The sequence below is a fragment of the Trichosurus vulpecula genome, chromosome 8, assembly GCF_011100635.1.
Source record: "Trichosurus vulpecula isolate mTriVul1 chromosome 8, mTriVul1.pri, whole genome shotgun sequence".
In the NCBI taxonomy this organism is placed as follows: Eukaryota; Metazoa; Chordata; class Mammalia; order Diprotodontia; family Phalangeridae; genus Trichosurus; species Trichosurus vulpecula.
In genome coordinates this window covers 29,835,044-29,862,898 of record NC_050580.1, presented here as the reverse complement: position 1 = coordinate 29,862,898, position 27,855 = coordinate 29,835,044, and the positions used below count along the sequence as shown (strand labels likewise).

The 27,855-nt window shown below is 40.0% G+C and overlaps 1 protein-coding gene across 3 annotated transcripts in view; it reads left to right on the top strand.

Annotated features, from left to right (window-relative positions):
- Positions 1–27,855, top strand: part of CTNNA3 (catenin alpha 3) — a 1,949,360-nt gene that overhangs the window by 956,261 nt on the left and 965,244 nt on the right. For all 3 annotated transcript variants that reach the window (XM_036734544.1, XM_036734545.1, XM_036734546.1), the window contains exon 8: positions 17,843–17,923. In XM_036734544.1, the coding sequence (XP_036590439.1) occupies positions 17,843–17,923 (81 nt within the window). The remainder of the gene's footprint in view (positions 1–17,842; positions 17,924–27,855) is intronic.

The window sequence follows — 27,855 nt, the reverse complement described above, 5'->3', positions numbered from 1 at the left end:
GCATTTTTTAAAGTTGATTAAATCAGAACCCAACTGTCCAATCTTGTAAGACCTAAAAATTCCTTTGAAAAGGGAATGATGAAAATGCTAATTGACTGATGTATAGGAATGTAATAAGATATATTACTCAGCCACAAGAAACACTAAAGTGAAGAATTCAGAAAAACACAAGATCATTGTGAAATGATGCAGTGTGATGTAAGTCAAGCCATGGCAATGATGTGTGTAGTGACTACACCAAAATGAAGATGACCGTCATCACAACAGCCACTCTCGGTCCTGCAGAAGGAATTGGGAAGCATCTCCCTGCTTTTGGTAGAGAGATTCTTAGGTTCATAGATAAAAAGCCAAATGGTACCTTAGAGAGGTCATCTTGTCTAGGATGAGAAACTTAGGCCCAGAGAGAGAAAATAACATAATCCAGAGTAAGGGACAGGACTGGGGAACTTGTTGAGTACATTGTCACTGAGTCACTTGGTTTAGACAGCTAGGTGTTACAGTGAATAGAATATTGGAGTTGGAGTGAAAAAGACTTCACTTTGAATCCTGACTCAGATGTGTACTAGTGATATGGGCCTGGGGAGGTCCCAGCCCCCCAGTCTGTTTCCTCACTTGTAGAATCTATCTTACAGGTGTATTGTAAGAATTGAGATTAACTATCTATATATCTACATCTACATATATATATATATATATCTTCATGTACACATAAATTCACACACATATACATACATATGTACGTGCATGTGTATAAATACTTTGTGAACCTTAAAGTACTATGGAAATGTTAACTATTTGTCTTCAGTTAACTTTTTTTTCCCTTTTGTTACGAGGGAGGGTTTATTGAAGGACACATCTGGATATGACAGTGATATAAAAACATTCGTAAAACAATTTTAAAATGGTAATAAGCATGAAATAGAGGGATAACAGATTTGAACAAGACTTTTTTCAGGATTTGAGAGCTCAGAAAATGCATTTGGTGGGCATTGCCTATGGGGACGTGAAAATGGTAATCACATACTGAAGGTATATAATCATGAGGGCCTTGTGGGAAAGGAAATATATGTACATTTAGTATTTTCTCATGGGACAGAGCAGAGAACAGGCTCTACTTAGGAGTTTAAAAGACCTGGGTTTTCAGGCCACATACTGGCTGTATGTTCTTGTTTCAGTAATGTCCGACTTTTGATGATCCCATCTGGGTTTTTCTTTACAAAGATACAATAGTGGTTTGCCATGTCTTTCTCTAGCTCATTTTATAGATGGGGAAACTGAGACAAACGACATTAAGCAACTTGCTCAGGGTCACACAGATACTAAATGTCTGAGGCCAAATTCGAACTCACAGTCTTCCTGACTGGCGGCACTCTATCCACCGTACCACCTAGCTGCCCACTGGCTCTTTGATCATGGACAATTTCCTTAACCTCTCAATACCATAGGAAACAAATCTAAGAGTATAGCTTATGGACCATTTACCCATCTGAATCAGTGGAGATCCAGTGACACTCCACACCAGGAGTTCCCTAAACAGAGAAATTCTATATCTAAGTCATTTTTAAAAATAGAACCCAAACTCCATTAAAAAGTTTCTGAGTGATTACTCAGAAGTTTGGTTCAAGGACAATTTGGAAATGAACTTGCCCATTTCAGCATAAAGGGCACAGGATACTAGGTTCAAATCCCAGCCAAGCCCCTCATTCCCTCTGTGGCATCAGGAAAGTCATGTTTCCTCTGCAAGGTGAGAGGTTTGGTTAATTGAAACTAAGAAAATCAGGATTAGAAAATGGAGAGGCCAGGGGAACAAGAGACACTAAAAAGATGGAGGCGTAAGGAAATAATCAAATTTTTAATAGATCAGTTGGAGTGTTTTTCTCTGCCTCACACAACATTTATGGAGGTAAAGAGCTTGCCAGAGAACAGTGTTTCTACTTAAAAGAGAATACCACTGGAGTCTAATTTATCAGGTTTATGTATATTCCGTATTATCATTGCTTATTAGCCTCTGGTATCATTTTTGAATACCACAGAGAAAGTCTTTGCTGTTATAGCTCACAATATCATTGGCAATATAAAACAATGTTCTCCCACTTGCAGAAAGGTGCTCTCAGCTTCTTTCATACCCATGATAGCACCCACAGCCCAAATATGTGGCTCAAGGACACATTCCCTCTTGGTATCGAGCCAGATCGTCATCGTCATTGTTGTCAATGATATCAACATTTAGCATTTACGTAGCACCTACTGTATACCAGGTACTGAGGATCACCTTACACATATCTCATTTGATCCTCCACAGTAACTATGAGAAGTAAATGCTATCATTATCCCCATTTGGCAGTTCAGGAAACTGAGGCTGACAGAGGTTAAGTGATTTGCTCAAATTCTAATAGCTTGGTAGTGTTTCAGGCCAGTTTAAACTCAGGTCTTCCTGATTTCAGGCCCCACAGTATCTCCACAGTGCTGCCTAGTCTCCTAACTTCTTAAGGTTATCCATAGGAAGTAAGGCAGTGTGGTAGCCTAGAATGAGTACTGAATCTGGTGTCAGAGGGCCTGGGTTCAAATCTCACCTTTGCAATTTTTTTAACCTCTGTGATTTTGGGCAAACCACTTTCCTTCTCTTTGTTTTTATTCCTTTTTTATTTCTATATTATTTCTGGTAGGGTTGTATTTGCTAGCATCTCTGGTCCCTTCCAGCTTCCAGTCATAGGATCTTACAAAATGCCCATTCAAAATGCTGATCCCTAATGAAGGTAATAATGAACAAATCCTTAGGATGAGAATAGAAGTGCTCACTAGGACATAATTACCAACTTGCTGACACTTTAATGGACATTAGCTGACTGGTGAACTTTAGCCATGACAAATCCATGTCATTTACTATTACATGGGGGATGGTGCAGGGGAGGGGGGCATTGTAAGCCCTGGGACCATCCATGGACAAGACTGTGCTAGAGAAAGAGCTTTGCAGGCATTTGATATCAAAACCCCTGGGACTGTGATTGGATTTGAAAAGTCACAAGCACACACACAGAGACAGACATACACAAACATGAACATACATATATACACAGGGAACCAAATGAACAAGTAGAATCATTTGAAATAAGCCAGAAGCTGTTTTCAGCTGTGCCAACACATCAAGGCAACTGGTTGATTTAGTCAAGTTAATTTGTAATCTGTTCAGCTTTGGTCTGAAAACTGTCATTACAGAATCACAAACACACAGCTTTTGGCTCCCATCAAGAATTCAGTGCGTAAATCCAAAGCTCTCCCTCAGAACATGTCTCACTCAGTTTCAGCTACTCTTACGAATAGTAAGACTCAGACTATGAGCAGCTTGGACTTTCTTATAGCTGTCCCTGTTACTGGCCTGCATCAAAGAAACAGACTTCAGTAGAGCTTGAACAAACTACATATATAATAAGGTCCTTGCCTGGAGGACTACTCTTTGCTTTGGTCTTTGTATCAATACAATATGTGCCTGGCACATACTACTTTGGGAAAGGGGTAGGATGTCTAAAGACATCCCCACTGATATTATCTTCTATCCCTTCTCCTCCCCCTTTCCCTCTCTCTCTCTCTCTCTCTCTCTCTCTCTCTCTCTCTCTCTCTCTCTCTCACACACACACACACACACACACAGATTCTCTCCATATATGTGTGTGCTTTATCTTTTTCATTAGAATGTAAGCTTTTTGAGAGCATGAAATGTTTTTGCTTTGTCTTTATGTTCCCAGCAATTAACAAAGTGCCTGGCACATAGTCAGTACTTAATAAATGTTGGATGATTGATTGAACTATTGTCATTTTTATAGGCTACTCCCAGGAAACAAACTAATGAGAGTGGAAAACAATCTGGAACTATACCCAAAGGGCTATAAAACTGTCTGTAATATTGACCCTTGATCCAGCAATACTACTACTAGGTCTGCATCCCAAAGAGATCAGAGAAAAAGACTTATTTGTACAAAAGTATTTACAGAAGTTCTTTTTGTGGTAGAAAAATATTGGAAATTGAAGAGATGCCCATCAACTGGGTAATGGCTGGACATGTTCTGGTATGTGAATGTAATGGAATACTATTGTTCTATAAGAAACGATGAGCAGGATGGTTTCAGGAAAACCTGGAAAGTCTTATATGACTTGATGTAAAGTGAAGTGAACAGAACCAGGAGAACATTGCCCGTAGTAACAGCAATATTGTAATGATCAGCTGCAAGTGATTTAGCTATTTTCAGTAATACAATGATCTAAGACAATTTCAAAGGATCAATGGGGAAAAATACTATCCCCCCCAGAAAGAGAACTGAAGAACTCGGAATGGAAAAGGCGGCATACTTTTTTCATTTTCCTTATTTTTCTTGGGGTTTTTGGTGTCTTCTTTTGTAATGTGACTAATATGAAAATATATTTTACATTATTTCTCATGTGTAATCAGTATATTGCTTGCTTCTCAAGGGGTGGGGGAAGGGCAGGAGGGAGAGAAAAAACTTGAAACTCATTTTTTAAATGATTGTATAAAATTTTAAAAGGGAATTATTACATATTTAATAAAATGTTTACATATAAATATATATTTGTACATATATAAATATTATAAACATATTATATGTATATGTATATACCTATTCTCATTTGTTTGTGTATATATATATATTCTCATTAGTTTATACATATACGTGTATATGTGTGTATATTTATACACACACATATATATGTATGTGTGTGTATATGTGTATATATATATATATATATATATATAAAATTAATTGGAATTTGTACCTGCCATGCAATTTATAGTATCAGAGAGGTGCTTGGGGGCACTTTGAAGTGGCAACTAGACAAGGATTCCAACAGACATTTTCTATGGGAGGCAGGCCTGGAGCCCAGGATTTCCCTTTTCCCAGGCTGTCTCCATGTCCTAAGCCACATTGCTTCTTCAAGAGGTAGGGACAACAGAGAAGAGAAGAGGAAAAGATAGACAACCTCAGGCATGACCATAGGACCAGGCAGAGGAAATGGCCTCCCACTGGGCAGGATTTCCGAGGTGTTCTAAGACATGCTCCCACCACAGAATTCTTGAATCATCAATCAGTGAACTCTTCATTATTAGAAATTAATTTCTTTGCCTTTAAGACATATCCCTGGGTAAAAGCTAAATGTCCCTTGAGGAGGCAAAATGTTTATTTAGCTTCATTGGTAATTTACCTAAAGCAAGGATTCTAGTAGCATCTTCCTCACAGCTTTGTTGTGAGACTCAAATGTGATAATATATGTATCTACATAAATATTCGCTATTATTGTTTTAATTATGCAAAGTGCTTAACACACTTTAAAGTGTATGTAAATGTGAGTCATTATTATCCGGAAAATTGCAAGTTTTTAATGGTAGGAACACTACTCACTTTTGTCTTTTTATAGCTGGCAGTAGTAGGCTTAATAACATTTGTTGAGTTAAATTGGCTCCTGAGCTACTTTCCTAAGAGTAAACAAAGTCAAGAAAAAGATTGAGAAAGTTCTAAGCCCTTGAAAGGGAAGAGAATGGACCTTGAAGACCATCCAGTCCCCTCACTTTACAGAGAAGAGACTAGCCCAGAAAGGCTAGGAGAACTAGAAACTACCTTTGGCCATTCCACATACTTGCCAGGGATCAGCCCAATTGCTAAAAGAGCCAGCCAGTTAGTCTAATGGACAGTCACATATTGTTCCCTTCTCTGCCATTAGAGCAGTTATAGGCTTGGTTCAATCACATTTGGCCAACTTAATGCCTAGATGGTCCCCCTCAAAAGTATCATTTTCAATCAGCAAGGCTCACGATTTAATTATACTTCTTAGGTTCAAAGCAGGTGAATCACATTACAGAAGCCAAGAATAGTAAGACATACATAGATAGACAGATAGATAGATAGATATATAGATAGATAGATAGATAGATACATACATACATACATACACACACATATAAATACGTATATTAATACATATACATAATATGGCTTAGGTAGGAGGACAAGGAGACTGATGAAGTGCCTCGGGTTTTTGCTAATTGAGGATCACTTGAAGGACCTGGAATTGTTTAGCCTTAAGAAAAGAAAATGCAGGGAGGACAGGGAGCTACATTAATATGTGTAATAGGTTTTTGAGCATCATGGAAGAGGGATTAGACTCGTTTTGCTTGGCTTCCATGGGAGAAGAATCATGAAAGACAGATGCTTCTGAATTAAATAAGTACAGCAAATTTACTTAGGCAATTTGGAGGTATTTGGTCAAGTAAAGAAGGGCAAAGGTTGAATTTGAGTGGGTAGGAGAAGAGAAATTAGGGGCAGTTAGATGGCTCAATGCATAGAGCACTGGTCCTGGAGTCAGGAAGACTTAAGTTCAAATCTAACCTCAGATACTTAATAGCTATGTGTTCCTGGGCCAATCACTTACCCTGTTTTCCCTAATCAGCTGGAGAAGGAAATGGTAAACCACTCCAGTATCTTTGCTAAGGAAACCCCATGGGCAGTATGGTCCATGGGTTCATGAAAAGTTGGACAGGACTGACTGAGTGAATGAACAACAACAAAAGTGGAGGAGGAATTAGGGGAAAAATTAGTGAAGTTTGAAGGAGACTATCAGGCAAGATGTCTACTGAGATTCTTTCCAACTCCCAAAGTCTCTGATATGTAATGATGATGATAATTTATATTCATGCAGCTCTTTTCTCACTTCTTCTCTATCTCTCCTCCTCATCCCTGTCTCTCTCTCTATTTCTACTATTCTCTTTGCTTCAATCTCTCTCTACCACATCCACCACTTACTTTATGTGTTATCTCCCCTATTAGGATATGAACTCCTTCAAAGCAGAAACTTTTTTCTATGTGTAAGCTTAGCAATTAGCACAATGATTTGCATATAGTAAGAGTTTAATAAATGTTTTATTCATTCATTCATTTATTCATCCATCCAGCCATCCATCTATTCATCTTCTCTAACTTGTATATAAACAAGAATGTGCTCTATAACATATCACAGAGCAAGAGGTCTACCTTTACCCAAAGAGTGATAGGCTAAAATGATTGAAAAGGAAAGTGACGAGTTTTGGAGGGGATGTGGGAAAATTGGGACATTAATTCCTTGTTGGTGGAATTGTGAACTGATCCAACCCTTTTGGAGAGCAATCTGGAATTATGCCTAAAGAGTTATGGAATTTCCTGTATCCTTTGACTCAGCAGTATCACTACTAAGTCTCTGTCCAAAGACGATTAGAGAGAGATCCCACCTACTTTTGTTGAGCCCTTTAAGTTTGTCCTTATATCAATCCTAAATCTCTGTCTTTACAATTTCTGCCCATTGCTTCTAGTTCTTCCCTCTAGAATGAGATATAAAAATAGTTAAGAGGTATGTGGTTTAGCAGCTAGATGGCCAAACAGTCAGAAGGACTGGGAATTAAATGCTGCCTCTGGCATGGGCTAGCTCTGTCTGTGGCCATACACAAGCCATTTAGATTTTCAGGGCCTGTTTCCTCATCTGTAGAAGATTGTGCCAAATGCCTTCTGTTGTTCCTTCTAGTAGATCTAGGTCTGTGATCTTAGGACTCTAAGTCTAATCCCTCATTTTGGAAGCCTCCCTTGGTAACAACTCCCTTGTCCTGCCTGGGTATCCTTTAGACAGACAACTCCAATTCTTTCATCTTCTCCTCATAAGGCGTGGCCATTGTCTCCCTGGTTCTTCTCTGATTGCTCCAGTTCATCTATCAGCCAATTAACAAGCATTTATCTAGTCCCTTTGTTGTTGGTCAGTTGTTTCTCAATTGTGTCTGACCCCATGACCCCATTTGGGATTTTCTTGGCAAAGATACTGGAGTCCCTTGCCATTTCCTTCTCCTGATGACTCTATAGATGTAGAAAACGAGGCAAAGGTTAAGTGATTTGCCAGGGTCACATAGCTAGTAAGTGTTTGAAACCATATTTGATCTCAGGAAGATGAGTCTTCCCAACTCCAGGCCTGGCACTTTGATCACTGAACTACCTAGCTGCCCCTAGCCAGGAAGAGTTCCTCCAAGTTAAGATTTTTGTTGTTCAGTCATGTCCAACTCTTTGTGACCTCATTTGGGGTTTTCTTAGCAGAGATACTGGCCTGGTTTGCCATTTGCTTCTTCAGCTCCATTTACAGATGACCAAACTGAGGCAAAGTGAGGTAAAGTGACTTGCTGAGGGTCACATAGCTAGTAAGTGTCTGAGGCCAGATTTGAACTCAGAAAGATGAGTCATCCTGATGCCAGGCCTGACATTCTGTCCATTGAACCACCTAGCTGCCCTATTAAGTACCAACTGTATGACAAGCAGGGTGCTAGGCGCGGGAGAGAAAAATACAGCGAATGAAAGAGGTCATATTCAAAAAACGCTAATGGGCTAACAACACACTCATCAGCTTGGGGATGAAGAAGACACAGAGGTCAAAGGGTATTTACTAAGTGTACAAGGTGGTGACCACAGGGTCCCCCAAAGAGTATTTAAAAGTTTGTCAATGTCAGGCTTAAACTGAAGTGCCCAGAGCTGACCACAGGACTCCAGCTTGCAGGCTTCCTAAAGCAGTACAGTGGGATCCATCCCCTTGTTCCCAGAAGCTGAGCCCTCCTCTGAAGGATTTCTGCTTTAACGACTCTCCTAAAATGTGGGCCCCATAGCAAAACATTTCCTTTAAGGCATAATTTGGCCAAGGTAGTATATATAGGTATGTGTATTAAATTCTGAGGACAGTCATTTTATAAATCCTTTTACCGTGTGTGTGTGTGTTTGTGTGTGTGTGTGTATGTGTGTGTGTATGTGTGTGTGAGTGTGTGTATATGTGTGTGAGAGTGAGTATGTGTGTGTGAGTGTGTGTGTGTGTGTGTTTGAGAGTGTGTATGTGTGTGAGTGTGTGTATGTGTGTGTGAGTGTGTGTATGTGTGTGAGATTGTGTGAGTGTGTGTGAGTGTGTGTGTGTGTGTGTGAGTGTGTGTGTATGTGTGTGTGAGTGTGTGTGTATGTGTGTGTGAGTGTGAGTGTGTGTGTGTGTGTGTGTGTGTGTGTGTATGTATGTGTATGTGTAGGAACAGGATTTTAATGCCACCATATTGGCATGTTTTGCTAACAGGGTATATACACTACCCCGGAACTGAAGGATTTATTTTTGATGTTTTCGTATCTATAAGTCTTTCATTCCTGTAAACAACAGCAACAAAAAGCAAAAACCCACATTTGCTGAAATCTTTGCCTTTGCCATGTACTAAACACCAAGTTAAAAAAAAAAACCCAGGCTGTTTCTGTGGAGAAGAAATAAACCCAAGGACATTGTGTTCTCTCTTTATGATGATGAAATGTAGATTTCCCACTAAAAGGCAAATGTGTCATTCTGAAAGGTTGGATAGGATGTTACTTTCAAAAAAAGAAAGAAACAACTCCAGCTGGTTAAGTCTGCCTTCAGCATAAGATACTTCTTAGCTTCTATAGAATTTTTAAAATTTGATTACAGTTGAATACATTTTCCTGGGTGTTAAATGCTTGCCCTTTGCTATTCAGTCCTGCGGTGTCCTCCCCAGAGTCATCGAAATCATCTTCCTCATCTGAAGCATCTCTTTGCTTTGTCTTATTCCCAGTCAAACAGGACCTCACACCCATCAACACATTTTCAGGACAAGAAACAGTAACATTTTGTTTTTCTTAGGCTGTTTTGGTTCTTTCACAGAATGAGGCCTTTTCTTTGAATCATCAGCATAATAATAGCTGGTATTTGTGGTGTGAGCTATTATTTATAAGTATATTATTATAATATAAAATGTATTATTTATAATAATGGATCTCATCATCATCAGACTTATAATCGTCTTCATCTCTCCTCACCTGCACCCATGAGATCCCCAAGCTTTTTACAAACTCAAATGCCAAATCCCACATGAGACCTTTCCCAACCTCCCCCTTCCCTAAACCCCCAGTTTTGGGCAATTCTCCCTCCTGAAATCACTTCAGATTTACTCACCTATGCACATGTATGCTCTCCTCAGTGAAATATGAGATTACTGAGACGGGCGTAATATAGTGCCTGAAATATATAGTAGGTGCTTAATAAATGCTTGTTGATTAATTAATTTTTTGTCTTTACTTCTTTGTTGCCTAGCGTGGTACCCTGAACAGAGCAGGAACATTACAAAGGTATCTTGGATTGAATTGAATTGAAGTAGGTCATAAATCACTTTTCTCACTATGAGTTGGGTAGGGGCATAAATTTAGAGCAAGAAGAAACTTTTAAAAATCACATAGTCCAGACTTTTCATTGAACAAATGAAGAAATTGGGACACAATAAAGATAACTTGCTCAAATTTACATAGATAATTACTGGCAGAATCATAGTTTGACCCTCAGGTTTAGTTCAGTACCATGTAATTATTGTGATCACCTCCATTGTACATATAAGGAAACTGAGACTCCAGAAACTTAATTAACTGGTAATTTAGCTAGTCAGGGCCAGAAGAAGGATTTGAACCAGGCTCCTTGCCACTGTTTCATACTGACTTAGTCATAACTTGTGGCAGACAGTTCAATCATTTCCTTCTACTTGTGTGGAAACTGAGACCCAGAAGGGAAGTGGCTTCTCCAAAATCAAGCTCTCAGTCCCATCCATTTTTTTAGAGCTATTGTTAGATTGACAGGAAAGATGTTCAGTAGTAAATAGGAATTAAATTGGGAAAAGTATCTGAATTACAAAGTTTTTAATTAAAACCATGAAAGAATTAGCTAATTCTAACAGCTATTTTTAAATGAAAACTTTGTTTTTCATTTTTAAGCAACTAATTATGTACTGAATTCTGTTGGTTTTGTGTTGGGGGTCCCCGACCAACAAGGACCCCAATCTCAGGATGCAATGATGAGGCGGGAGTCAGAAAGGATACAACTCCGATTTATTGGGACACGTTATCCAGTTTTATAGGGTTTTGCACTACATGAGCAGAAGCAGGTGTTCAAGGGGTAAGGGGATGACAGCATGGGAAGAAACAGAAATGTTCAGTATGGGTGTATTGTTGCACTTAGATTAGATATGGGTATTGATGTCAGGTGGGAAGAATCTGGATTTTTGCAAACTATGGTTTCTACAAGCATATGGGAAAAATTAGGGCTGTTGCAAGATAGTTTTTGTAGGAGTATGGGAACAAAGGGGGATGCTATCCTATCTACGGAGGCATGGGAAGGCTTGGGCATGTAGCAAGCTGGTATCAGAGCTGTGTGAGCTTTGTGAGGCACGAGGCAGGATGCCCTTGTAAAGTATCAAGGATGTTCCAGTAAGTAAAGTAACAAAGCATCATTGTGTTAGGCACTGGTTCAAGAGCATTAGGTAGTGGCCTGCTGGGTTCCTCCTTCTGGGCTTGTGAGTTCCTTGTGGACGGACTTTGCCCGCATGTGTAGGATGACTACAGGGGGCTGCTAAAGGCGGAGGCCCTCCTTCCGGGCACCTGCCGTTCCAGCTCCTACTAAACCTGTCTGGTTTTACCCAGGAAACAGGCCAAGTGCTAGGGTCCTGACAGCCCCGGGGTTGGCACCAACCCCTTACAGTTTTTGTCTATTTAAAGTGATATTTTTCATATTATCTCAGGTCTTTGCCCAAACACAGAAAAAAAAAAGCCCTAATTCGACTGCACAGGGAACTCCCAACATGGGAACTCCTTTTACTAATGGAGATTATGGCTGCCCTTGTCGTTTCAGAGAAGTCCTAGGGAATTATGATCAAGACAGCTAGTCGAGGTCACATAACAAGCAAATGTCACTGTTGAAATATGAAGCCATATGTTCCTGAATTCAAATCCAGAACTCTATCCTTTTCATCACACTTCATTAAAATACAAATCAACCAATTAATCAACAAGCATTTATTAGTCACCTACAATATGACAGACACTGTTAGGCTCTGGGACTACAAAGACAATAATGAAACAGGCCCTGCCCTTAGGGGGCTTACCTTTTAGCTGGGAAGATTGCTCAAGAACAGTTTCTGTTTTCTTCTTTTCTGGAAGTTAAGGAATGTCAATTAAGTAGAGAATCATTTTCTAGCTTTTACAGTATTATGTTTTCTGAGCATATTGGATATACAGAAAATTCTAGCAATTGACTGAGCTTTGTCTGGATTGGATATATACCCCAATGCCTAGTGCAAAATTTTGAACATAATTTGTTCAATAATTTTCCAGTTGTATCTGACTATGACCCCATTTGAGGTTTTCTTGTCAAAAGTGCTACAGTGGTTTGCCATTTCCTTCTCCAGCTCATTTTACAGATGAGGAAACTGAGGCAAACAAGGTTAAGTGACTTGTCCAGGGTCACACAGGTAGTAGGTGTCTGAGATTTGAAGTCAGGAAGATGAGTCTTCCTCAGTCCAGGCCTGACTTTCTATCCCCTGTGCCACCTAGCTACCCCTGAACATAGTAGGAACTTACTAATTTTGTTGTGTTTAATTGAATTCTTGTTTTAACACAATTTTTAATATGATTTTTTTCCCCAAAGGCATAATGGATAGAGTTCTGGACTTGGATTCAGGACCTCAGTTCAAATTCTGCGTCTGACAGTTTCAAGCTGCGTGACTCTGGGCAAGTGTGGTGTTAATCTGATTAAAGATCTCCCAGAACACCCCTCTCCCCTGCCCTGAAGCCCATTAACAGGTCTCTGGTGGAGCTAGTTAAGGGAAGCTTGGTTAGTAGAAGCTTGTTTTTAGGAAGGCTTTATAAATGAATGCTAGCTATTAAATGTTGAGGGATTTAATGTGAATGACTTCCTCCTGTCATTTCATTTGATTGTAGTCCCCCTAAGGACTAGGACTTCTTTTTTCTTTGTATCCCTAGCACCCAGCACCCAGTCTGACATCTCATTAGGGCTTAATAAATGAGGGTTGAATTGAATTGGATTATAGGCTGAGAAATCTGGACCTGGAAGGGTCATTTCACAGATAAGCACAGGGCCTGGTGTATGGTAGCTTATAATCAATGCTGCTATTTTGATGGATTGTTGAAGAAACTGAAGCCAGAAGCTGCTAAGTGGCTTGTCCTTGGTCACATGAGTAATAAGTGTTGGAGAACAGATTTGGACCTTGGTTCTCTGACTTTGGAGCCACGGTCTTTCCAGCATATGGTGCTTAATTTTATGTTATGGAAAATGAAAGGAAGGGGGACCTGGCAACCAAATTCTGAACAAAATGAGTAGGCAATAAAGCAAAAGATAGAAGTATAAATGCTGAATGAGAAGAGGTGGGATATAAGGAGGAAAAAAACAAATGAGTCCCTGTGAAGAACCAATGTTTAAAGCGAAAATGTCCCCAACCCTCTAAAGAGCTTTAGACCCAGGCTAAGCCCTGGATATACAAACTAGGAAATCCTCTTATAGACCTTAGTGAATCTTTTCATGTTGCCACCTTGTTTAGCCACTGCCACTTCTAATAACACTGCCATCTTTTAACACTGTTGATGAATCGCAGTTCAGAAGATACCAAGTGTGCACAAAGCAGGAGGGTTTGAAGGATTGACATCAATTTCTTCTGTGCAATGGCTAGGTGTGCTTGTGACCCTGAGGGCTGCTTGTGCTCCTTTTCAGGCTGGCCTTCATTCTTCTTTCCCTGCTTGGGAAAGAAGGAGATAGTACCAGAGCAAAAGTCAGAGGTAGCTTGGTATAATATATAGGGCAGTGGTCTCAGAGACAGAAGATTTGGGTTGGGATCTTACTGTGATAAGCTACCTGTGTGGCCTTGGGAAAGTCACTTTATCTCTACTAGCCTCAGTTTCCTTAATTGGAAAACAAGGGTATTAGATTCAATGACCCTTAAGGGCCCTTCCAGTTCCAAGCCTATAACCCTAAAGAACATTAGTTTCATTTCTGAAGGGGCAGCATTAGGCTGGCATCAGTAACTGTAGACCTGGGCATCAGAGACTTCCATGGAGATGTTTAGGACAGCTTCTAAAAGAGGCTGCCCGTGGATGATCCCTCTCACCTATACTCTCTCAGATCTACTCTCTTTTCCCTTTCATACAGTATTTTGTTCCCAACATCTTTGTAAAAGTGACATTGTGAATTGTAGACCTTTCTGGTTTTTTAAACAGACGAGGAGACTGCGTTTCAGCACGGTACCACGATTTACTCAGGGTCAAACAAATAATAAGCACTAGTGGTGAAATTTAAAATCAGAGCTCTATTGACCTCAAGACCAGGCCTTTTTCCTTATCACGCCATCTATCTAATGAAGAAAGTGATCTTTCAATGATAGGGCACGTAATTTAATTGAATCTTATGTATAGGAACCCGGAAACAGAGAAGACATTGGATTTTGAGCCAGAAGACCTCAGTGTGAATCCCACCACTGTTACTGTCTCCCTTTGTGGACTCAGTTTCCTCAGCCATAAAGGATGGAGTTTTTACCAAATCACCTCTAAAATACATTCCCAATTTAAAAAAAAATCCTCTGAGCCTCATTTTAGGAGGACTGCTTATGCTTTGATGTTCCCCACTTTAGTTGTTGTTCAGTCGTTTCAGTGATGTCCAACTTTTTGTGACCCCATTCGGGGTTTTCTTGGCAGAGATACTAGAGTGGTTTGCCATTTCCTTCTCCAGCTCATTTTACAGATGAGGAAACAGGGTTAAGTAATTTGCCTAAAGTCACAGCTATTAAGTGTCTGAGGCTTGATTTGAACTCATGTCTTCCTGACTTCAGGCCTGGCATTCTATACACCTATACATTTATTAAGTGCCCACTATTTTCTAGGTATTGTGCTCAGTGTGTATGTGGCGGGGGATGCAGGAAGAACAAGACAGAAAAAGAAGCTGGAGAAAGCAGGGAGGGGAAGAGATGGCCAGCACAGGGCTATGGTGATAGTGGAGCTGATTTCAAAGGCTATATAGTCTGGTGGGCAATGTATAGTTGGCTGGAACTCTGAGCCCTCTCTAAATAGAGGTTTGGGGAGTAGGTCTCTTGGTCCTCCCTTGAGTCCCCCAGTCAGAGGAGCAGAGGCAAATGAGGGTACTGATGAGTTATGAGTACCAGTCTTTGTGATGATAAGTTTCTTGGTTATGGGTTTTTTTGGGAGGGTGGTGAGGGTGGGATTTTGATTATAGAGGCCAAAGAATGGAGCTGGTAGGGAATGAAGAGGATTATTCCCTTTGCCCTTTGTCTTTGATTCATTCTTCGATTGCACCTTCAATCCCAGCTTCAGGATGTAGCCCACTCTGAATGGCTTTATACTTGAGGCATCGGAGGATGCTCTGGGGCAGGGATAGGAAAGATGCTTTTTTGTCCTTCCTCCATAGGATTTTGAGCTAGAGAGAACCATGAATGTCATCTCTCTCCCACCTCCTTCATATAGTAGATGGGGAGGTGAAATCAGTTACAAAATTGAGTCATTTATTCCAAGGTCATACAACAAAAAGAAAAATCAACTTGGAGTTAGAGAATCTGGGTTCGAATCCTGGCTTTCATTCTTATGGTTTGTGTGACCTTAGGCATTCACTCTTTCTGATTCTTTCTCATCTATAAATGGGAAGGTTAAACTAGATGACCCTTTAAAATCTAAGTCTTCGAACTTTGCTCCTAGTGAGAGATGGGAATTGAACTTGGGTTTTCTGTTCCAGCTCGGTGGTATCATGGATACACTACTAGCTTTGCCATCATAGGAACCGGCTTCAAATCCTGGCTTCACTCTGTCTGTGTGAACTTAGGCAGATCACCTCACCTCCCTAGCCTCAGTTTCCAAGTGTGTAAGATAAGGGGATTAGACTACATGATCTCTGAGAAGCCTTCCAGGGGAAAAAAAATTCTTGGAGCCTGGAACAAATGTTCCTTGTTCCCTGAAAAAAGTAGCTGCTCTCTCAATGGCCAATTCCTACAGTCACTGGGTCCTTAAATTTCTCTTTCTCACTTTCAAGGTCTCCTCCCAACGACCATTCTCAGCTTATTAATTTAAAGAGCAGACATTTTCAAAGAAGCGAGTCACATAATGGTCGTTTCCATCTTTTTTATGCTAAATATCACCAGAAAAAAGTCTCACTTTCAACTCATTATTTGCCCAGAAAACTTAAAGACACCCACATACACACACCCACACCCACACCCACACCCACACCCACACCCACACACACACACACTGCTGACCAAGGTTATTCTCCTTTCACATGCTTTAGGATTTCAGTTAATAACAAAATGAGAGAAAGCAACAAGCAAGCTAACAAATTCTTCTGACTGGAAATGATGTCAGCAAACATCTAGACACTGAAGAAACTTCAGAAATCAATTAACGTTTGGTCCTTGTCCTTTGTTTGCCAAGAGGACCAAAATGACATCACTATGTTGGGGTCAAAGTAGACAGTGTCTGACGGTGGCTGATCAGACCGATATGAGCTCGGAAGACTCTACCACAGGTTGGGCACAAATACAGTTATCCCTCTCAGATCATGACTTTCCCCATCGGAGTTTTGATATTTGCATAAGAAATTAGGTGGGAATTTTTGCAGAAGCCACAGAAAACACAAAAAGGCTGGCAGATAGCCCCAAAACAAGTTTAGAAACTCAGAAATGCATAGAGTATAGGTATAGTATTATATGATATGAACATATTTTATCTTTTAGTGCTGTAATAATTCAGACTTCTTTGGCATAAAAGGAAGGCCTAAACATTTTGTGCAGATTTTCTAGATTGTGTGGGGTACCTCACCCCTAATCCCCATGGTGTAGAAGGGACAACTAGTTCCTATGAAGGACTAGGACAATACCCCCTCCCTTGCCATTCCATTAGAATGGGCACGGCCCATTTTCATCTTTTCTATTTGTTTCCCTAACTCTTAGGATGGTACCCAGCAGCTTTTAGACTCTTATTAAATGATTCTTTTTTTTGGAGGGGGAAAGGCAAGGCAATTGGGGTTAAGTGACATGCCAAAGGTCACACAGCGAGTAAGTGTGTCATGTGTCTGAGGCCGAATTTGAACTCAGGTCCTCCTGATTCCACGGCCAGTGCTCTACTCACTGCACTACCTAGCTGCCCTTTATTAAATGAGTCTTGACTTCATTTGGATCTAGAATGGAAAGATACTTCTAAAGAAAGCTATGCCATGAAATTCCTTCTTTTTTCTATTTTTTTCAGATGAGGCATGGCGTAGAGCAAAGAATTTTTGCCCAGGGCCCCATAGGTAGCAAATGGCAAAGCCAGAATTCAAACTCAGTCCTTAAAAATCTGTGTTGAAGTCTGTTACCACAGAAGCAGAAGGGAAAGGTGGCCTTCAGGTGGTCTGGAGAAGCCCAGAGACTGCTTTATGTTGTCCTTGGAAACAGTTTGTTCTTGGAATCTTGTCAGCCACATCCATGGTCAAGGTTCACACTGCATATTTTACTTGGTGTTCAGCAAAGCTCCAATATGTCTCGGCATCCATTGCGCAATGCCCGATTAAAATTCTTCCTTTCAGAAACTCCCACAGAAGGTGACAAATTGGGCCTCCAGTGCTTTTAAGCTAATTGCTCTGCTTAGCGGGTAACAAGCTGGCATGCTGGGAGCCGTGGAGTAGCATTCTATACAGAGCCTGCTTGCTATGATGCCTAGCTGAATAGACCCTGGTGCTGTTGCTGCCATGCCGTGGCCCCTCAAAGGACAAACCAATGTGCCCATCAATCATGATTCTATTTCTCTTAAGCAAGATGTTCATATATCTTATGCAACATGTTAGGAGGTTGAAATGCCAAGCTGTTATTGCCAGGGATGGAGGTTGGGCAGGGATGGGGGGAAGAAAATTGCTAACAACAAGGTAGTAATTAGATTTGGTTTCTGATGACAGTTTTTCATCTTATGTTTTCTTACAGGCTGGGAAGAAGGAAAGGAGCAGTGCCCTGAATATCGCAATAGATAACATGTGCAAAAAGACCAGAGACCTGCGTAGACAGGTGAGAGAAGAAAAGGGGGGAGGGAAGGAGGTGGAGGGATGGTGGGGAAAATGGATCACATGCATGCAGCCCAAACATTTCTCTCTTGCTTTTTTGATCTACCTTAACTAATTTAAGTAAAAGAAAACAGTCACAGGATTATAGATTTAGTGTTGGAAGAGAATTTAGAGGGCATAACCCCCTCCTTTCACAGTTGAGGAAACTGAGGCCATAGAAGATAAGTGACTAGCCCATGGTCTGAGAGCTAGTAACTGTATGAGTCTGGAAGCGCACCCAGGTTTTCTTGACTACTACCCCATCACACCGTGTTGCTTTTTGTGACTTAAGTATCTCAAAAAAATCAGTTAATTTATTTTAAGTTATTTATTGTACCATTAGTTATAATAACATAATAACACCAAAATAGAGAATCTCGTCATTAGAATGGGAAGAGATCTCTATAGCCATGCTAGCCAACAAACACATAAAAGGAATCATCTGTATAACATACAAGGCAAGTAGAGTTCCAGTCTCTGCTTGAGCATCTCCAATGAAGAAGAATCCCAGCCCAGGGCTGCCTATTCCAGTTTTGGACATCTGGGATTGTTAAGAAGCTGACCCCTCCACCCCACTACCACCCCACTACCATCCCACTACCACCCCCTCCCAACTTCAAGCCTCTATTTGCCTTTTGAATTGCATGGTTTGAGGATCAGAGATATAGAGCTGCTGGGAGGCACCTCATAGGTTATGTAGCCTGGCACTTTATTTTTACAGGACAAGAAACTGAGTCTTAGAAAGATTAAATGATTTGACCAGCATTACTCAGTCAAAGCCAGAACTTGATCCTTTATACCATACAGCATCTTGAACTTGTGACAATCTCTCCTGGATTTGCCTTCTGGGAAAAAATAACAGAACAAGATAGATCTTTCTTCCATATGAAAGACCTTCCAATACTCGAAACAGCTCTTTGTTTCCTGACAGTCCTTACTTGTCCAGGATTGACATCTTGAATGCCTTTAAGTGACCCTCATATGGCGGGTACCTAATGCCCTTCACTATCCTTATTGGCATCTTCTGGACGTGCTCCAAATAATCAATGTCTTTCTTAAATTATTCCAGTTATTTACATGTTGTATGACTAGGGCAAAGAACAAAGGGCTTGTCATTTCTGTAATTCCATAAGCCATATTTTCTTCATGCAGCCCGATTTCATATCAGCTTTTTGCTGTCATATCACATCACTAATTCATAGTGAGTTTTCAGTATGGTAAAATCACTTAAACTTTAAATACAAAAACAAAAAAGAGAACAAACAACCCAAGCTGCTTTCTAAAATGAGCCTTCCATCATGTGCTTTAGAAATTAATTTCTTGAACTCACATATAAGCCTCTCCACTGATTCCTATTGAATTTCATCTCATTAGACTCATCCCCGTATGCTAACTTATCAAGAGCTCTTTGGATCCCAACTCTGTTATCTTTATGTCATCTTCAAATGTGATGACTGTAATATCTGTGCCTTCATCCAAGTCATTGATAAAAATGTTAGACAGCACAGGGCCAGGAACGATCCTTGGGATTCTCAACTGGCACCTCTTTCATGTTGACATTGATTTATTAACAACTCTTCTGTGAAGCCAGACATTCAACCAGTTCTAAAACCATCCACCTGTATTATTGTCTAGTCCAAATCTCTCCATATATACCAGGGGTGGGGAACCTATGGCCTCGAGGCCACATGTGGCCCTTTAGGTCCTGCAGTGCAGCCTTAGGTTCCCCACCCCTGGTATATATCAACAATAAAACTCCGGATTATCAAATGCTTTGTGTGAACCCAGGTAATCTATTTTGAGAGTGTTGTTCTCATCTCCCAATTTACTAATCTCATCAAAAAAAGAAATGTGTTTCATTTGGCATGGCTATTCTTGATGAAATCCTGCTACCTCTTTGTAACTACTGCATGCCTTTAATAGTAATAATTAATAATAATAATAAACATTTATATTTCACTTTAAGGTTTGCAAAGCATTTTGCAGATATCTCATTTAATCCTCACAACAGTGTCAAAAGATAGGTACTACAATTATCCCTACCATATAGACGAGCTGAGGTTGACAAGACATTTACCCCCAGAAAATACAGCAAATATCTGAGGGAGGATTTGAATTCCAATCTTCCTAACTTAATCTAGCACTTTATATAGAATTATTCCCAGAAATATTTCTCAAGAAGCTCATCAACCATTTCAATCCTTTGAATAAAATAAATGGCCTTTCTCATGATACTAACAGAGAAGAAATTGATGAAACGTAGGTGGGAAACATGCAAGAACAAAAGAAGTGTAACTGAAATTTCCACCTGCGAGCCTGTGGTATTCGTGAGAAAGTTTTGTTTGCCATTCTCTCACCAGAAGAAATACACTCTAAATAAATTTAATGGAACTGCTCACTTACAAAAACTAAAAATAAGAGTGATATTTTCTTCTACATGGGAAAGAAATAAGAGTTTGCAAAAATGATTCTGATGAACAATTAGGAGAAAGAACAAGCCCCAGCATCTTACTTTCCATACCTTTATTCATCCTACCAGCCTCTCCTGGCTTTGCTCTGGTTACGCTCCTTCTTACTTCATCTCATGCTTTCTTTTAATCCTCTGAGAAATTTTTTTAATGGGAGTCTGAATGGACAGTTGGTTCAAAATGAGTCAAAACCCTCACAAGGGCCTCCCTAAAGCTGTGGTTGTTCTAGGCTCCATTGAGATGAATAAAGTCCAGAATGAGAGCCTGTATATATTATACTGGTCAGACCATACCTGGACTCTTTGTTTTGTTCGGGTTATTACATTTTAGGAAGCGAATTGACCAGGGTTGTGCTGTAGCCAGGAATCAAGAGCTCATTGTTAAATTTTTATGGCGAGCATTTACACTTCAGAAATTCCCAGTCATTATAAATCAGACTTTGATTCATTGTTTTGTTTTGTTTTTATTGTCTAGACTTAAGATAGTGTCAGTAATGCAGATTTAACTTGAAAATGTGTGTGCATTTTTTTTTCTGGAGAGTCAGGTTGTAAAGCATATACTAGCACACTGCTGTATTACTCTATAAACACTGTGCTGTAGAAGATTCAGGGAGTGAAATTATCACTGTATCAGAGGCCTGCTGGCTGTAGGATGACTACAAAAACCACAAACACAACAACCTGACATTTGCATAATACTTTTAGGTTTACAAAGCCCAAGGTGCATCCATTATCTCATGTAAACCTCCCAACACCTCTGGAATTGACAAGCCAGAGAGCATTTGGACGAGGCCTGTCAGGATTGTAGGTCACTTGAGAATCAGTTGAAGGTAGTGGAGTGTTTAATATGATGATGAAAAGACTTCGCTTGGTGGGTGTCATTTCTGCCTTCAGAGATTTGAATGACTGTCATGTGGAAGGAAGATTAGGTTTTTTTTTCTTTTTGGCCCCCTAGGGAGCTAGGAAAGGATCAATGGAAGGATATCTATTTAAGAGAGACCGAGGTCAACTTGATGTGAGCAGGGAAAGCTTCCCCAAAGCAGACTAAACCAAACCAACCCCCAGATGACTTTGTAATAAGTGCAGCTGTTCACAGGTGGAAGGGCCTAATTCAGAAGGTAGATCATTTTCTTTTACTGGAGGTTTTCAAACAAAGACTGGGAGACTATTTCTTGGGAATGTTGTAAAAGTTATTCCATTTGGGATGAAGGTTTGACTAAATGGCTTCTGAGTTTCCTTCCAAACTCTAAAATGCTATAATTTTGGACATATGATTCAACCAGCCTCAGTTTCCCAATCTAACTTTCTTAGCAGATATGTAAGTATTAGTACAAGCAATATCCATTCCTTTTGGTGGTTTCCTGCAGCCCCCATCTGGACTATCCCATTGGAGTCTCCCTATGATTTCTCAAGAAGCTGCCTGGGCCCTTTGCTGCCTCGATATCCCTCTTAGTGCTGCATCCTTTCTAAGATACTGACTATAAAAATGTTGTTTAAGACAGCAATATCAGTAATCTCAACCCCTGTAACTCTTGGCTAAGTATATCCAATCGTTTGTCAGAATCATCTTCTAAATCCTATCCATTCACTCCATGATATCTGTATCTGTGCTGTTACATTACTAGCACTAGTATCATTTCTTTGGGTGAGAGAAGGATAAATCCAAGTCCCTCACTGACTTCCTAAGCTTGCTGGAAGGAAGTACTTTGGCATACCTTGAAATGATGTAGACATTTCCATTATTACATCTCCTGCTCTTTCAAGCTTCTTTCCTGTGCCTCTTCTGAGTCTTTCTTCACTAAACTTATCACAGAAGAGTCCATTTGTTTTGCTTCAAAAGACTAAAATAGATGATGAGTTTCTTGAGGGAAATTTCTGAGAATAATTCTATTGAGGAAAAAGAAAAGAAAGGAAAGTCATAGAGTCTGAAGCCTTGGATTCAAATTTATCTCTGCTGTTACTGTCTATGTGACCTTTGTCAAATAGTTTCTCTGTGTAAAAGAGGGTTTTGGACTAGGTACCCTTTGTGTTCATTCACTTTCAGCTCTAAAGCCAAAGAACCTTAGTTACACTTTGAGGGCTATACTCTGTGTCACCCTCACATTTCCTGGGTGATTGTCCTTAGATATTAGGGGAAAAAACTTGGTTTTGAGGGTCAGACTCATTAAAAGACTCAAAGAAGCACTCATTTTAAAACACAATTTTAGAAATCTTTTATTTAAAATCATTCTTATTTCCAGTTGCATCTTCCTTCAGCCCAGAGAGTCATTCCTTGTGACAAAGAATAAGTGCCAAAATAGTTCAGCAAAACTAACCAATCCATCCAAAAAGTCAGACATTATATGCATCAATAGCAATCCATGGTCTTCTATCTCTGCAAATAAGTGAAGGAAGTGCTCCCTCATGTCTTCTAGTACTTATTTTTTTTGAGGGGGGGGCAGGGCAATTGGGGTTAAGTGATTTGCCCAAGGTCACACAGCTAGTACCTGTGTCAAGTATCTGAGGCTGGATTTGAACTCAAGTCCTCCTGACTCCAGGGCTGGTGCTCTACTCACTGTACCACCTAGCTGCCCCTCCTTCATGTCTTCTTTGGGGCCAGGCTTGGGCATTATCATTTCAGTTTTATTTGTTTTTTTTCTTATGTTCTTATTAAACTGTGCTCGTTATTGTTTTCTTGATTCTGCTTACTTAATTTTGCATCAGTTCATAAAAATCTTCCCATTATTCTCAGTCTGCAATATATTCATTATGTCATTTTGGAAAATAGGACACTGGCTCAGGGTGGGGTGAGGATATCAGGAAAGATTTCACATGCAAAGTGGTGCTTGGCTCAAGTCTCAAGAAAAACAAGGATTCTAAGAGGCACATGTGAGGAAGGAGAAGATTCCTGGAAGAGATTCAGCCATTTCAGTGGTAAATAGGGGGGATCTGGTCATAGGTGAGAAACAGTGAGAAGATCAGTCTTACCTGGAGACTATGGGAAAGGAAGAAATAAATAAGATATATGCAAATATGCTTAGGGTCAGGTTATGAACGTCTTTGAATGCTAAACAGAATGCTAAATTGAAGGTGATAGGTAGCCATTGGGGGTTATGAAGGATGGCAATGATATGGTCAGACTAGTACTTAAGGGAAGTTGTTTTAATACTTGGGTACAGAATGAATAAGAGAGGTAAAAGATAAGTATAGAAACAATTTAACAGTGAATTACATGTAATGTTAGAGTATAAGGGCCTGAAGTAGAGTGTTGAACATGGAAGTAGTTAGGACACATTAGTTGAGAAAGGTATTTATGAACCTAGAAACTGTATAATTTGTCATCTAATTGGATTTGTGGGCTGAGGGAGAGTGAGACCAATGTGTGAATCCTATCTCTGTGATGGTGACCTAGTCACTCTACCTTTTTCAGCCTCGGTTTCCACAAAGGGTACAAATGGAGTCTTAGTGCAGAATTCTTATGATGACTGTACTTCTTACTGATAAAGCACCCCAAAGTACAAGACTTTCTCTTGTGGTCCTAGCCTCTTCTACTTCCTTGCCTCAAAATTCTCCTTGTTTGCTTCTTCCATGCCCCTCCTCTAGCCAGCTACAGGCTGAGATTCTTTTGAGATTTGAAGGTAGATTTTTAAAAGACCTAATTTCATTTGGAATATATATATACATACATGTTTCGCGTACATATACACAAACACATATGTATATATAATATATGCATATACATGCATATGCACACATTGTTATAAAGTTATTTATACGTATATTCATATATACACACTTGAAATGTATGTGGATTTATACATATATGTATTATAGATACATGTATCTCTGTATACACATTTGGCTAAATATGCATGCACATACATTACATACATATACACGTATACACGCATGTACATACTGTTCCATTACCTTGTAATGTGGAAAGATAATTTCACTGAAAGCAATAAAAAGTTTTTCGTAGAAAATTTCAAGAACTCAACAGTGTCATCGCTGTTAGAAGTTCAAAGTACAAATGTGAATAAAGATAAATGGCAAATACAACAAGATTTTGGGTAGAAGCCAAGGTTACTGATGGAGCTGCTCAGCATCCTTCCTTCCTTGTTCTCACTGAGTGCAGAATTCCCAATGGGCTTGGTATTAGGGATTAGTTGCTTCTTCTTAGTTGCCATCCTTACCATCAAATATTTGTGAGAGGCAGGATGAGACAGAAGGAAGGACATGTGGAGTAGAATAAGGTTTTTTTTTTTTCAGTCATTTTTCAGTTGTATTCAGCTCCTTCCCATTTGGGGTTTTCTTGGCAAAGATATTGGAGTGATTTCTCATTTACTCTTCCAGCTCATTTTACAGATGAGGAAACTGAGGCAAACAGGGTCAAATGACTTGCCAGGGCCATGCAACTAGTATGTATCTGAGGTCAGATTTGAACTCAGAAAGATGAGTTTTCTTGACTCTAGGCCAGGTACTCTATCCACTGTGCACCTAGCTTCCCAAAAGTCAGATTCAAATTCCAACTCAGATATTTCGTGGCTTTATGATTGGGTATAAATTTTGAAGTAAAAAAAAAAAACAACTGGACTCAGATCCCTCCTCTGATGAGACCTTGGATAATTAACTTGGCCTTCTTCCACTTTCATATCCTCAATGTGAAGGTGCTGGCCTAGACTGTCACTAAGTTCCAGTATACTTTTATTTCTATTATTCTGTGACCCTGGAGAAGAAATGTCACCTCTCAGTCTCCTTATCTGTGAAATGGAGATAACTGTACTCACATTAAAATCTGAATGTAATGGAAAGATCACTGGTTTGAAGTCAGAAGAAACTGAACTTCAATTACTGCCTCCCACACTTATAGGTTGTATAAACATATACAAGTGACTTAGCCTCTTTGAGCTTCAGTTTCCTCATCTATACAATGGGGTTATTGTAATTTTACTATTGGTATTATATTCTGAGAAGAGGTCCATAAAGTTCAATAGACTACTGAAAGAGTCTGTAACAGCGAGAAAAAATAAAAGGAAGAACCCCTAGCTTCCAGAGAAGTGTCAAAGATAAATGCCAGCCTGGTTAAGCTGATTTGCCTTCTTGGTGTCATGGAACCCAGAGATTATCATTTCTGGAATCTGATCCTTCACTACAGGTTACACAGCCCCAAAATGGAATGAAATGTGTCACTGAGTCAGGGAAATAAGATAAGATTGATTGGGATGAGTTGAGTATCATTTAAGAATTACCCATTTAGAGACATTCTTTTTGATTTGGAGATAGGTGGGTGGTGGTGATGGAATCCTAATAAAGCTACCTCCAGCCCCAATATTCTAACTTCTTTATAGGCCCCACTGAACAGCAGGCCCGCTGCCCCTACCTAGCCACTCCCTAATATCCTAAGAGGATTCATATAAATCTCACTGCTCACTAGAACAACAGGTGTGTCCATGAACTCATATTTCTCACAGAACAGCAGGCATGTCCATGTGATGGGGTCTCAGCCACTGCCTTTAGCTAGGCACTGTCCCACTGTCCCCAGACCCATTCCTCATATTTCCCCCAGAAACAGCATGTGCCCATGCACTCAACCATAACCACATCCATCTAGTCTCAGACAGGACCACAATACTCAGCCGATCAGAAAGCAGCACCACCAGGATGCCCAAGTGGGATGTAGACCCCAAAACAACAGGAGGGACTTTCCCTAAGTAGGCACCTGCACAGTAACAGTAAAGATCTGACCCCGAGTGAACTTATGATACAGAAAGGCCTATTATACTATCATTATCATACACACACACCCCCCAATGGGTTTTTCTATATGCATTGTGGGTAATTGCCTGCACAGTTCTACTGTGGCTGGGGCCTTTCTCCTATTACCTAATCCTTAACAAATCCCTCCTGCCTTTTTAATATTCATAATTTCTGTTGTGTAATTACATCTTTACCCTATAAAAATCTATCTTGCTTTCTCTGAAGTTGCTGGTTCCTCTTGGAACTCAGCCCGCTTCCTGAGAGGCGTCAATCTCAATAAATGCCTATACTTGGATTGGAGGTGGTCTGACTCTAAATTCTTTGAGAGGGATCCACCACAACGCATCATGAAACCACAACAGTTTTTGGCGTCCCTGGGTGGGCAGAGTTAAAACCACAACAGTGGGGATAGCGCATTACAAACCCATAATGTCAGAACAGGTAAAAGAGTGTATGTAGTAACTGAGGTTCAGTGCCTCCATGATGCTGGGCATGGGAATTATGTTGGCAAGCTCAGCCCTTTCCAAATAGAATTAGGAGTGTGTGTAACAGATCCTTCCATGAGCTTATTCTGCTTAAGGTATTCTAATTCTGTTTCTAATCCTTTGCCATCTTCCTATTGTCTACTAAGCACCATGCCTGGCATGGGAATGGATTCTAGGCTTGTTCAACAAGAAACTATTGTCAAGAGTTTGAGTAAAAAGCTTCTTTGGGAATTAATGGTGGACTATCTGTATCTCAAGGCTTACTGGTTAGAAACCCAACATCTTGCTTTCTGACTCTAAAGATGTCCCCAGAGGAATTAAGTGAAAGTCAGGAAGAAGCAGTTAGGGAATGGAAGGGTAATGGGAAAGTCAAGCAGGGAAGGCACTGTAGGAAAAAAATAAAGATGGGAAGAGCTGATGGCCAGTGCATTAATAAGGCAGGATCACCAGGGCTTTGGCCCAGGATGCCAGAAAGTGCTGACAACATTTAGATTTCTTAAATACTATAAGAATAAATGGGCTCAGCACCTAATGAACAAAAGTTATTTGTTAATTAGAAAATACCTTGGTGGCATGATAAATAGCTTAAAATAAATTGTTTGATTTTTTTGAGATACTTAAGTCACATGAGGTAGCACAGTGTGATAGGTAGTAGTCAAGAAAAACTGGGTTTGATTCCTTACTCATATAGTTACTAGCTCTGGGTCCCTGGGCCAGTTGCTTACCCTCTATGGGCCTCAGTTTGTCAACTGTAGAAGGAGAGGGTTATGCCCTCTAAATTCTCTTCCAACTCTAAATCTATAATTCTGTGACTGTTTTCTTTTACAATTCTACACTTCTTACTGACACAAAAACTTATATTCATCACTAATTTTCCCTTGATGAAGTCATATTTTTTCAGATCGTGGAACTCTGTAATCTGTATGGAACCAAAATCGTGGGTGGTCCTAATGCTAATGGGTACCAGCTGGACATAAACAGGCTGAGATGCAAAAAGTTTCAGAAGCGATGTTATCTAGGAAGTACATGACAAGCAAAAAAGAAGCCTTAATCACCTGAGGAGACACAGAGAGACTATCTGAGTAGTTGAAGTGCCCATGTTGTTGTTCAATCTTTCAGTCATATCCAACTCTTCATGACCCCATGGACCATACTGCCCATGGGGTTTTCTTGGGAAATATATCACAGTAGTTTGTCCTTTCCTTT